This window comes from Paraphaeosphaeria sporulosa (assembly GCF_001642045.1).
Source record: "Paraphaeosphaeria sporulosa strain AP3s5-JAC2a unplaced genomic scaffold CC84scaffold_11, whole genome shotgun sequence".
Taxonomy (NCBI): domain Eukaryota; kingdom Fungi; phylum Ascomycota; class Dothideomycetes; order Pleosporales; family Didymosphaeriaceae; genus Paraphaeosphaeria; species Paraphaeosphaeria sporulosa.
Genome location: NW_017253370.1, coordinates 883122 through 896059, shown reverse-complemented (window position 1 = coordinate 896059; position 12938 = coordinate 883122). Strand labels below are relative to the sequence as shown.

Below are 12938 nucleotides of genomic sequence, written 5' to 3'. Positions count from 1 at the left end.
TCTAAACGATGTACTGGTCCATTCAGCTGTCGCAATGGCTCGTATAGACATACAGCAAGGTACAGCTGGCAACAGCGTCGTAGAGGTGAGCACTCGGGCTTTTCGCGTGGATGAACGCTGGCGATCCAGCATATCCAGGCTATGCACAAGCACAACGTCCTTTCCTGCAACCTCTGCGATGCCTTCAACCAAGGTGTATGTGATGGATGGGATAAGGATTGCGATGGTTGTGCTGGCGTACGAGGTGGGGGAGTGCGGAAATGAGCCGTTCTTTGCCAGCTCCAGGCTATCCGCGCCAGTACGTACCGAGTCCGATGCCGGCTACAAAGCCAACCCTTGTCAACATGCTCAACACGTCAACCGCGCAAGCGTTCCCCGCGTCGGGGGTGGGGCATTCCCAAGCACGCAGGTCGGATCAGGCAAGACGGCTCGCGCTATGTCGGAGCTCCATGGGGTGCCCGAGGTTGCGGCCTGTCTTCGCAGGATTTATAGCAGATAGGACATCCTCAAGCGCCGGAAGCACGCGAAACTAGGCGTGAGTCCAAAGTACGCCGGCATCATGGTGTGAGTGGTCATGTCCTCGAGAGTGTGCGCAGTAGTGCACCACTGACAGAATGCAGTTATACGGCATCCTTCGCATTTTTCGAGGCCATCTGGGAGGCGGGCATCACGCACTGCTTCGTGAACCTGGGCTCCGACCATCCCAGTATCATGGAGGCCATTGTCAAGGGTCAAAATGAGAAGAAGGGCCAGTTCCCAAAAATCATTACCTGCCCAAATGAGGTGCGTAGGCCGTCGCGCACACGAGTCGCGCACTGACAGCAAGCAGATGGTCGCGCTTTCGATGGCCGACGGGTACGCCCGGCTCACAGGCAAGCCGCAATGCGTGATCGTTCACGTCGACGTCGGGACCCAGGGCCTCGGTGCTGCTGTACACAATGCCTCGTGCGGGCGCGCGCCTGTGTTGATATTTGCCGGGTTGTCTCCGATCACCATCGAGGGCGAGGCGCGCGGGAGCAGGACCGAATACATACACTGGATACAGGATGTGCCCGACCAGAAGCAGATAGTGGCGCAGTACTGCCGGTATACGGGTGAGATAAAGACGGGCAAGAACGTGAAGCAGATGGTCAACCGCGCGTTGTCGTTCGCGACGAGCGATCCGCAGGGGCCGGTGTACTTGTACGGTGCGCGAGAAGCCATGGAGGAGGATCTTACGCCCTATCATCTGGAGCAGGAATACTGGCGCCCGGTGGAACCCGCGGGCTTGCCGGCTCTGGGTGTTCAGACCATCGCAGACGCGCTTGTAGGCGCCCAGGAACCGCTCGTCATCACTGGATACTCCGGCCGGAACCATAAGACGGTAGGGGAAATGGTGAGGCTGGCAGACAACGTGAAGGGGCTACGGGTACTCGACACTGGCGGCAGCGATATGTGCTTCCCCGGTAAGGCACATGGACGGTATGTGAGGGGCCATACTGACAACTTGCAGCGGATCATCCAGCCTGGCTCGGCCTACGGTACGTCAACGAAGCGCGAGTCAAAACTGCCGACGTTATCCTTGTACTCGATTGCGACGTACCATGGATAAATACGCAATGCAAGCCCAAAGACGGTGCCAAAATATATCACATCGACGTCGATCCGCTCAAGCAGCAGATGCCTGTCTTCTACATCAAAGCACTCCATCGATACCGTGCAGACTCTTACACGTCTATGTCGCAACTGAACGCATACCTCGAGTCAAATTACAAAGAGAAGCTGTCCGGTAGCATCTTCTCCGACCGCTGGGCAGCACTCCAAACATACCACAAGCAAAAGCTTCAAGCGATAGCCGCTGAAGCCGTAGTTGATGCGAACGGACACTTTGGTACGCCCTATCTGATCCAGCAGGTACGGAAAAGCTGCCCGAAAGATACCATCTGGGCCGTCGAAGCTGTCACAAACACCGCGTTCGTGGCAGATCAAATACAAGCCACGTTGCCCGGGTCATGGCTCAATTGCGGCGGAGGCGGTCTGGGCTGGTCCGGCGGTGGTGCTCTGGGCATCAAGCTCGCCTCCGACTACGAGGGCAAGAAGCAGTTCGTGTGTCAGATTGTTGGCGATGGTACCTACTTGTTCTCCGTCCCGGGATCTGTATACTGGATTTCGAGGCGCTACAACATCCCGATTCTGACCATAGTCCTCAACAACAAGGGATGGAACGCACCGAGAAAGAGCATGCTGCTTGTTCATCCTGACGGAGAAGGCTCCAAGGTCAACAACGAAGAACTAAACATCTCATTCGCGCCGACACCAGATTATTCGGGTATTGCGAAAGCCGCAGCAGGAGGCGATATTTGGGCTGGGCACGCAAGCACAGCAGATGAGCTGGCGAAACTGCTGCCTGAGGCCATTCAGAGCGTATTGAACGGTAGGACAGCTGTGTTGGATGCGCACCTGGAAGGACCGGCAGGCAAGTACGTTGGCGCAAACTCGAAATTGTGAAGGATGCCTTCTTACGAACCGCGCGGTCGTGACGAGTAGACTCAGGCAGGTCAATGGAACCGAGTTATCGTAATCCACATTATGGCACACGCGTTGTATTGTGCACGTGCTTGAACGCGAGCATAGCCTCAGCGATTCGTAAGTGCGCCCGCATGCCTTTGTGGCTGCGGCTATGCCCGTGCGAACTCTTTGGAGAAGATCGACAGCTTACCCGTCAGATATGCATGGATATGTTTCCGCCCCGGTGTTCCTGGTATCTCTACGACTTTCCAAGGAACGAAGCACGGCGAGCAATCTTCACCGGAAGACGTCTAAACTGCCATTCCAACTTCACAACCCTTTGCGACGTTCATTCTGCCCATCTTCTCACCCTTCTATCACCTTCATGACACTCGCAAACCAATACCTAGAGTATCATTACTTTTGGACCCGGTACAACACAGGGCTCAGCGCACGAGAATGTCTTGAAACACCGTCTTGGCGGGGCAAGAATCCTCCCCGTAGACCCCTGTCGGACAGCGTAAATGTCCGTTTACGATGGAAATGTCGCAGAGTCGTTCACCTGGATATTGCAGGTGTACGCGGTGTAGGTCACTGCACAGGTTTGCCTGCTCACTTCTTGAGGGCTGAGTATGCGCATATTTCGCAAGCTTTCCTCCGTCAGCCCACTCTTTTAGTCGCTCGTTCTGACCATTCTGTCTTTCTCGAATATACCCTCTCCTAATCCAAGTACACAGACAGAAACACCTTCAGCAGCAGCAATCGCTTGACCCATCGGAACCCCATCCGCAGTAATGGCTTCCATGCACATCCTGCCCTTCAATGGTCTCGCCTGCTCCTCCTCTCCCCTCGGCATAGCCGCAAGCTCCATCAGCCAACTCGTGCAATCCGCAACCTCAGATGCCATCTCGCAGCTCTGCGACCGTCCCACAGACTCCATGTACCAAGTCAACCCGGACTCAATCACCGTCTCCTACGCCAGCGAGCTCGTCGACCTCATCATCACCATGCCCACCAATGGTGCCGCGCAGGGTTCCGTCACATGCCAGTCCGCGTTTTCCTCGATCGCGGCTGAGTGCTTCGGCTGGGAAGAAGTCTGGGGCGGCGAGTTCTACGACGGCGACTTCACGTACTCGATTTCAAGGGCCGAGTCGGCAGACGCCCTAGTCGAGAGTCTAGAGAACAGCATCTATGGCCAGGAGCCGGGGGTGCCCGCAAGTGGGTTCATCACTGCGACTGCTGAAGCGTCCGGGATCGTGCCAGGCTTCCCGGTGCCATCTGGTGTCGCATCTGGGTACCCTGTGGATGAGTTCCCCTTCCCTACACCTACGGCTACGGTCATCGCGTCGGGATACTACCCAGGCCCCGTGGCATCTGGCTTTGTGCCACCATTCCCTTCCGATGTTGTCACTGCATCTGCATTCGTACCGTCGGGCGTGGAGTCGGGCTACGTAGCGACAGCGACTCCGGAAGCTCCTGTTTTCCCTGGATGGAGCGAGGATACATTCGCGAAGGTGCGCAGGGGAAGTGAGCAGCGCGAGAAGGTGGAGGCTGAGACGCGGCCCAAGGCGAGATGGATCATGGGCTGAATGAGTCGTTATGAATGTGGAGTTTGACGGCGTTCTGTTTTCGGTATGATGGATGGTTGGGATTTTCCGGCGAAATTGCCGATCGGGTGCATGCAGTGTGCAAGCATACTGTATGCATGGGTGTGGCACGGTTCTCGTATCTTGTTTTTGTATCCCGCTTAGATGAGATAGACTTTTTCGAATTATCATTGTGGGAACCCCCGTATAATGGTCTATGAAGCTCTTGCATAACGTCGACATCACTACCTGCATTCTCAATCTGTTGCACCCGAACCGTAGCACATCAGTATGTAAGGATACCAGACTACATACATAAGCATGGCTTCGTTCTCATTTTCCGGCATTCAATCGTCGATATCTCCCCCTCGACCAAAACAGATGATCTCCAATCACAGCGATCTGTAGCCGACCAATCCGCCCGGCACCATCCAAGCAAGGGTTGCATGGGCAGTTCAGGCCACCGCATACCGCCTGAACGTCTGGCCGAAGCTTCTCGTGTCGTCAAGTCGCTATTCGACCTCCCATACGAGGACAAGATGAGAGCGCCACATCCTGCAACTATCGTGCCGCACAGCGGGTACTCGATAACAATATCTGGGCAACCAATAGGCTCAGGATGGACCGAGCTTTGAAGCTTCAGACTTCAAGGTATATTAACTTGGTCCTGTGCGGGCTTGAAGGTAAATTTGTGAGAAGGAGAGCTACGACATGCGTAGCGAAGAGAATAAAGTCGACGATAACATACGGCTCCGTGACGTGGTGTTAGCGGGCTTTCGAGCCTTCACAACCCAGCTTTTCTGGGAATTCTACCAGCTGTGTGATAGGATTTTAATTCTCTGATCCGCAAGCTTGACGCCATTGAGGAAGAGGCCAAAGGGGCCAAGGCGCTGTGTACAGGGCATGAGAGTGGTTTCAGGCTGGCTTATTACTTTAGCATTGAGAATGCGAAGAAGGGCTGGGGCCAACTTGGTGTGCGCACGGACTAGACGCAAGTGGTGTCGTGGATAGAACGAAAAAATGCTGACGGGCAAATTAGATTGTTTACAAGCCTATTCCAGGATGAGAACAGAGGTCTTAGAATCCGGCATCTGAAGACTGCAGGCTTCCTGGCTGCGACGTCGATGGAAAGACGCTGTCATGTATATGCGAGCTTTAAATAGTGCGACTGGCCTGTACTGGCATACTGCTGAGACGCGAGCACCGATACCGCTTCTAGACCTATATCCCTCGGCAGTGCACAGAGTCGTTGCTGAAGAGGGCAGGACGCCTGATAGGTACTCGATCCTGTACTTCGTCGTACCTAAGAGGAAGGGTGTTAGAGGCAATGCCTTCCGGGGTGAAGAGAGATGGGAGGGCTGGGCGTGAGATTGTTAGCTATTATTAATACTATATGAGCATGTCTGTCAAAGTCAGGTAGGGTGCTAATGTGGCGATGGAACGGCAGCTTCTTAGGAACTAGACGTCGCATCGCATGGGCTGTGGGAGTAAGTTTACAGAGCAGGTACGGCGTGAAGTATCGCTTGTTCCGGTGGTGAGAGTACCAACCCTTTGATGAGGATCGTGCTACTATCGATTCGGTTGCTGCTTCTTCCATGATGTTTTCGTCGTGCGCAAACGAAGTTGTAGCGGTGAACGATTCGTCGCGCGACAGGGAACCAGCCACGGGCGGAACGCCAGCCGTTGGCTCCCGCCGCGCGCCCCACCAGCCCGCGCCACCCCAGTCTGTTTCATCCCCTTCTGGGCCTACGCCGCCAGCACACGCACGATAAGCCACAATCCTTTCTCCTTTCTCAGCTCTGCAGTCACGGGCACACGCGACATGCAATCACCTCCGTCAACTGCTGTGTCGTTACAGCAATGGACCTCAAAGACCGATGGGAGGCCTTTGGCGCGAAACACCCCAAGCTTTACGACCGTGTGGGGAAACTAGCGGCCGCTGCCGACCCGTACATTCCACCCATCAACTTCATCACCCTACACTATGCGTATTTCATCGCAGTCACAATCGTCGGCACGTTGATCTTCTGGGGGGCTTCGAGTCCGGCGAGGAGTGTGGGATGGTGGGATAGCATGTTCATGGTCATGTCGGCTGTAACGGCAACGGGACTCAACACCGTGAATGTTAGTCAGCTGACCGTTTTTCAACAAGTAGAACTGGCGGTTTTGATGATGATGGGCAGTCAGGTCCTGGTGTCGTACTTCACTGTCGCATTCAGAAAGCACATCTTCGAGAAGCGGTTCGAGGATATTGTGGAGATGGAGAAAGAGAACAGGAAGGCGAAGAAAGGTAACACAGGAGCTGTGGTGGGGATGGCGGGAGCGATGTTCGGACTGCCGGTCATGAGTTCGTTTGGTAAGGGGAGGCGACGAAGCAAACCGCGGGCTTTGAAGGTTGCGACTGGGCAGGCCGTGACGAGCACAAGTGAACCGGTCCCCACCACACCGATCCTGGAGAACCAAGCTGACATCGGATTGTCTCCTGTGGCTAGCGGGAGGAGCCCGCCGCATCACATCGGGTTTCTGGATCCTATCCGCGAGCGCACTTCCCATGAGAGGCCACATACAGCAACGACCGGGCACTCGATCTATAACGTGCAAACCCAGCAGACCGTGTCAAGTCGGAGGAGATCGTTGGCAGGCGAGTCTAAGCTGGGGGGTGATTTCAATGTCCAGTCTTTCGTGACAGAACAGAAGCGCAACATCGGTCGTAACGGACAGTTCTTTAATCTCTCGTCCGATCAACGAGAGTACCTTGGCGGAGTCGAATACCGGGCGCTGAAGTTTCTATCGGTATTCGTCCTCGCATACTTCATACTGTGGCAGTTCTTCGGTGCCATCGCGCTCGGTTCATACATGGCTGTCTATGAGCAGGAGGCCTCAGCCGTCAACGCGCAGAACCCATGGTGGGCAGGTGCTTTCCTCGCCATTTCTGCTTACAACAACGCCGGGTTTACCTTGCTGGATGCGGGCTTCTTACCGTTCCAGTCCTCATACTATGTCCTAACAGTTGTAACGATTCTCTCGCTCGCTGGTCCAGCGTCGTTCCCGGTCTTTGTGCGCTTTCTCATCTGGACCATGTCGACCCTTCTCGATCTTTTCTCCAAGAACAAAGAGTATGGCGTATGGAAAGAGGGCTTCGACTTTATCTTGAGGTTCCCGCGTCGTGTATACACAAGTATGTTTCCAGCGAGAGACACCTGGTTATTCGTTGCGACCTTCGGCTCGTTCGTTGCCGCAGATTGGATACTCATCTTGGTCCTGAGCATAGGCAATCCCACTATGGAAGTGATACCGTTGGGCCGGCGCATCTTTATCTCTCTCTTTGAAGGCTTCTCTATCCCGTCCGGTGGGTATGCTATCGTCTCTCCGTCCGCCATGTATTTCGACGTGCAAGTCCTGTGGCTCGTCATCTTCTATACTGCAGCGTATCCCCACATCATTACCATGCGCAAGACGAATGTCTACGAGGAGCGGTCCCTCGGCATATACGAAGGCGACGAAGCAGAAGTAGAACAGCTTCACTCCGCCACAAGCTCGGTCTTCGACGTCGATGGCGCGTTACCGGCCACCACTTCAGTCTCAGGGAAACCACCTCGGACACCCATCAAGACTCTCGGCACTGTCGGGCGTCGAGGCACGGCCTTCGTCGGTCGCCAGATCCAGCGGCGTATGACAGCCTTCCAGGGTGTCGGTGTCGCTGGACCCGCGACAACGACAACTCCTACCACGCTTAAGCGGTCCGTCACCATGGACTTCGGTCGCGCGACCTCGGTGCACAGCTTGAACGCCCATCCGCCCACCCACCCGCCCTCTCTGGTCTCCCAACAGGTCCGTGGCCAGCTCTCGCACGACGTCTGGTGGATCGCCCTTGCGCTGTTCCTCATCACACTCATCGAGACACACCACTCCATCGAGGATCCCAAGACCTACAGCGTCTTCACGATACTCTTCGAAATCGTCTCCGGCTACACCACGATTGGAATCAGCATCGGGCTGCCGGACCAGGCGTACAGTTTTAGCGGGGGGATGTACACAGGCAGCAAGATCATCATGATCTTGGTGATGCTGAGAGGGAGACACAGAGGGCTGCCCGTTGCACTGGACAGAGCTGTTAAGCTGCCGGGGAAGAAACTGGCGGAGTTCGAGGAAGAGGATGCTGAGATTAGGAGTATGATGTCCCAGTAAGGGGAGATGCGGCATTTACGGTGACATGTTACGTAATCCCTAATCCGGATGTAGATGTGCATGGTTTCTTACTGTCTGCCTCGGAACTGAGCACATGTGTCGAGCAAATCGAACAAGTCGTACCATGTGGATTGGTCGCGAGTAGTATCTCATCCAGTTGATGCTGCCCCCCCATCCTAGGCCCTTCCGTATTCACCCTTCCTAGTATAGTCACGATGAAAGCAGAGCATCTTTTTCATCGAACCGGCGATGATAATTGAGCGTGACAAACATGTCCCACTGCAATCAAATCATATGCTCCATACTTAAGTATCGATCTTGCGCGGTGCATTCTGCTCCGCTGCTTTTCACGCTCATATCGCGTACGAACTACGGATATGCGGATGTTCATCAACAAATGCCATTTTTCACTGGGAGGATAGTACTAAAGTGTCTAATTCAGCAATACACAGGGTCACCCAAACTCTTGGGATGATGCTTTGATCCGGTCAGGTCTTCGGCTTAGGCCAAAAGCCGAGTTTCTACACGCTCGCACGTCAGACACCGCAATCAGATCGTCGAAGAGAGGTATCGGATGAGATGTTCTGAGACAGCGACACTCTCTTCTGTACACACAATGCCTCGCTTTGCAATTGCTGTTGGGAATAGCGCTTTGGGACAAACAAGTGTAGTGGTGTTGGCTGGAACTGGTTACATGGTTGGTGTGCTCAGCCGCCATTCATCCACGCGTGGCATTCAAATTCAAGCACACTAATGCAGTTCTTCAACTCATCGCCTCAGTAAGTCGCCCGAGCCTTAATTGACAGTAGGCACATTCCGAGCGCGGACCTTCGTCCTCCACAATAGCATATGCCAAAATCGACTATCACGACCATGTAGCCACGAAGTGCACCCTATAGAACCACAAGATCGACATGTTCATATCGGCCATCCTAATTGATAACTCCGTGGCCGCGTAAAGCTAGCAAAATCCGACGCGTGCAGCCGACTGTTGGGCTATCACCCGACCATTGATCCCCAGTACGGCCACGTTCGCAATCCCGAGAGCATTGCGGACGTTCCTATTCCTAGGCTCCGGCATGACAATTCTGCGATGCTGATGCAATCGAAACTTGCAATGGACAAAACTTCACTGCGGCTTCATGATTCACTACTTTGGTATGCCACATATCAAGGCGAAGCTTAGGTCAATGGTGTGGTCTATCGGTTTGCAGAACAGCAGGCCGATCAGTCCCAAGAGTGGAGATGGCAAGATCTCCTAGACGTACACGTTTGACCTGGCGCATTACATTGCCTGGCTGCTGAAGGAGGATGACTGGCCTCGTGTATGTGTGATCTCGTACGACGATGGGACGATGAATAGAGTTCTAGCACTGGCGGAGAAGATAACGATCAAGAGGTTTGAGGTTACATTTGACAGGATCGAGAGGTTGGAGACGGGCAAGCGACAGTGTTGCAACAGAAGGATGCTGAGCCTGCCCATCGGGAGATGGCATCGATTTTTGGTATATTGGCAGAGTGTGGAGACCAGCTGGTACCAAGGACTTCTTCAGGCCCAGAGCTTATCGGAGGGAAGTTTCTGAGTCTTGAACGTCTGTTCCAAAGATACTGGACGGAATCAGGAATCGGAAATTGGGAGTTGAAAGGGTCCGATATGCACAGGACCACTTTGCGTGGGAGACTATGCCCTGTGATAATAATGGATAACCATCAAAACCACGTTCTGAGATTCGGAAAATAAGTGTTTCATTGATTCACTGTCATGCGCGCTATGTGGATAAGTAGGAAGGAAAACGGTGGCTTCAAAAACACATGCGTCACTGAACAAATCCTATGTGTGCGCACTCAGGGATATTAAGGATTTTCGCTACAACACAGGTAGGTAATGAAGCATCTGTAGCATTCTGTTGGGCGGTAGATTTACCTAGCTCGAAGCAGCAAGGCGGACATCAACACCGCCCCCAGGACACACTTAAAATTCCCGCACTGCTAATGGAAAATCGCGCAGACGTGGTCGAAGATGCGCCATTTTGCTATCGCTCAATCACCTCGCGTTCTGGTGCAGAGTGTATAAAGACGATCTCGTGTTACATGAGCATTTCTTCAGCACACAATCATACTCTTGCACGTCGTGTATTCTCCTGCAATCATTTCCACCATACCCTTCATTCGAACGAGCCGTACCTAAAATCAAGTCATGCAGTTTACTATCGTCAAATTCGCCATAGCAGCCATACTTGCTGTTACTGCCGTGGCCTCCACTGTCCCTGGGGTGGTAGCCCTGGAACTTCAAGTCCGAGACTGCAGCTTCTCGTGCCGGCCATGCAATGCATACCCAAGGAACTGCGTCCACATTCCCTGCGTAGGTCACCGTTCTGATAAGGTCTACCGACTACTCTGATTGGAGGCCAGTGCTAATGCTCACCACTATCTAATCTGGTCTCAGTATGCTCGCTTGGGCTTGGACAGCATTGTCTTGGCTAGTTCGGTTGATTGTCGGGACTTGAATAGTCAGAGCAATGATCTGAATTCTGTATATGAGTATGAGATGAGTTTTTTCACTCGTGTGGTAGCAAATATGTCGATCGAAATAGTATGAGAGTTTATCCGAGACTCCTTCCCGAAGGATACGTCAAGGTTACGTTGCAACAGGCTTCCACAGCCCGCCCCATTTCCCCTAGACAGATGATCTCAGGCCACGTACACGCTATATTCGCCCTCTCATGGTTCGTTGCTTCGCGTGGCGGGCAGGATCCCAACGTGCATCCGCGACGTTCCGGCTGCGTTTAGGCCATCTCGATTAACCAAAACGATAGATGTTCACCTTGAGCACACGTGGTTTGTTAGGTAAAGCAGACGGTCATTGATTATGTAGTTTGCATCATGAAAACGACCATGGCCCAATGATAGGGACCAGAAAGACAGTGCTTTGAGATTCTGCAACCTGAGTCACGTCCAGCCTGTGCGTAAACTAACCCATATCAGGTAATGGGCAGCTGCGTATAACTCTTTACGGCGGGCATCCCTGTTACAAGGCTGACATTACCGTTACACAGGTTAGGACCAACGGTTAATCTAAGCTTTCCAGCTGCTAGGCATTCCATCCCTTCGCAAATACAGATTTCCCAGTAGAACGGACCCTAAACGACTTGCAGGGCTCTCCGCTCTAAATTCAGCACAATCAACGATGGATGTTTAAATTAGGTTGTGTCCCGCTACCAGAGGGCGCCTGATTCGGGCTGAGATTGCTGACCGGTCTTTCATAGTAAAATTTGGGGTCCGATTGCCGGCCTGGTGTAGAGGTTGGATGAAATGATTAATATTATCTTGGTGACGTAGTTGCTGTAAACCGATGGCTGCCCTCCACAAGGGGCCAAAACTGTATGTCCAAGACCTTCAATCGGCTTCAATCAGCACTGTTCGATCGAACGCTGCAAATATGCTGCTTTCATTATCGAGGCTCTGATCATCATAGCCAATGCATGCATACCCAGAATGTGGTCAGCCCTGAAACTTACGGTGTACCGGCACATGTGGGGTATCCAAGTGACTGCAATCCTTTCACTGGCTATGCCTTGATTGACCGTGCAGAGTTTTGTACGAAATTTCGCCGAATGGAGCCGCATCCTTCCTATATTGGGCCCCACACCATACGCTTCCCGATTCCTGATTCAGACAACCGGCCGGCCAATCGGACCTTGCGAGCGACATGCGGTTGCGAGACAAGCTTTGTTATGGGCAAATAAGCTCTACTTGGCTTTAACGCCCGTGATGCAAACTCCAACCTCTTTGTATGGTGCTGTCAGGCTGGATGATGGCGCGCGAAACAGACATCTGTCAGATGGAGTGCACGATCCGAGTAAAACTAGACTGCTTGCCTGTATATGGGCTTCGCAGGCGCTTATGGAATACCCGCTCGGTCTCATTCGGGCTGATCCTGCACCTTTGGTATCACCTTCTCATCCTAGCTGTATAGATCCATGCGACTCGGTTTTGTGGGGAAACAGTGACGTTGGCTTACGCTCCTCCGCCCTCTTCCAGAATCAACAGAGGGGTTTTCTCGTCCGTAGCGATCTATCTAGTGCCATACAGGACAGGGATCAAGTGCAAGTTATGTGAGACGCAGTAAAGGGATATGCAGAATGTGGGAGGCCTGAATGCGAATTCATGTATAAAGTCGAGAACTTCTTCACCTATTCCTTCTCATCATCAACCCGTACCTTCAAACTTTCACCTCCCGACTACAACTACACTCAGGGTCCATCGAAGTGAGTTTTAGTCACCTTCAGCCCGTGACGACACTATGCTTATCTGTTTAGTCATCTCGAAACCTTCACCGCAAAAATGCAGTTCAAGTTGGCAATCGGCGCACTTCTTACCACCTTGATGTGGACCGCTGCCGCCACAAAGGTGCAGTGCCAAGCAGGCCTGAGCGACACCAACATTTGCGAGAAGACCTACTGCAAATGCGATGGGAACAAGATCTTCTGCGAGTCCGGCACCACCTGCCTGCAGACATGTATCTGTGCTGCTTAGAAACTATAGTCGTAAGTCCTGTGTTGATTGCAATCGGCATTGTTCTGTGAAACTTATTGTTTCGACAGCAGAGTTTGATCGAGTGGCTATGTCTTGATGAGGTTTTTCATCCTGTTGCAGGTTTTCCTCATCTTTGAACAA

The 12938-nt window shown here is 53.0% G+C and overlaps 5 protein-coding genes across 5 annotated transcripts; all 5 read left to right on the top strand.

Annotated features, from left to right (window-relative positions):
- Positions 1-343: 343 nt before the first annotated feature.
- CC84DRAFT_1168252 (thiamine diphosphate-binding protein) lies at positions 344-2567 on the top strand. Its single transcript, XM_018179353.1, has 4 exons — positions 344-564; positions 621-783; positions 830-1445; positions 1493-2567. The coding sequence occupies exons 1-4, from the start codon at positions 560-562 to the stop codon at positions 2485-2487; spliced, it is 1779 nt and encodes a 592-aa protein (XP_018031443.1). The 5' UTR covers positions 344-559; the 3' UTR covers positions 2488-2567.
- A 279-nt stretch (positions 2568-2846) lies between these two features.
- On the top strand, positions 2847-4253 carry CC84DRAFT_1168251 (uncharacterized protein). The gene has a single exon (XM_018179352.1). The coding sequence runs from the start codon at positions 3282-3284 to the stop codon at positions 4074-4076; it is 795 nt and encodes a 264-aa protein (XP_018031442.1). The 5' UTR covers positions 2847-3281; the 3' UTR covers positions 4077-4253.
- A 1234-nt stretch (positions 4254-5487) lies between these two features.
- On the top strand, positions 5488-8261 carry CC84DRAFT_1263118 (TrkH-domain-containing protein; the record flags this gene model as incomplete). The annotated part of the gene is made up of 1 exon (XM_018185209.1): positions 5488-8261. Exon 1 carries the CDS (start codon positions 5934-5936, stop codon positions 8259-8261), a length of 2328 nt encoding a protein of 775 aa, XP_018031441.1. The 5' UTR covers positions 5488-5933.
- Positions 8262-9969: 1708 nt separating this feature from the next.
- CC84DRAFT_276448 (uncharacterized protein) lies at positions 9970-10776 on the top strand. The gene is made up of 2 exons (XM_018185722.1): positions 9970-10623; positions 10674-10776. Exons 1-2 carry the CDS (start codon positions 10095-10097, stop codon positions 10694-10696), a joined length of 552 nt encoding a protein of 183 aa, XP_018031440.1. The 5' UTR covers positions 9970-10094; the 3' UTR covers positions 10697-10776.
- Positions 10777-12428: 1652 nt separating this feature from the next.
- CC84DRAFT_1221608 (uncharacterized protein) lies at positions 12429-12797 on the top strand (the record flags this gene model as incomplete). The annotated part of the gene is made up of 2 exons (XM_018183288.1): positions 12429-12529; positions 12581-12797. 2 exons carry the CDS (start codon positions 12429-12431, stop codon positions 12795-12797), a joined length of 318 nt encoding a protein of 105 aa, XP_018031439.1.
- Positions 12798-12938: the final 141 nt, after the last annotated feature.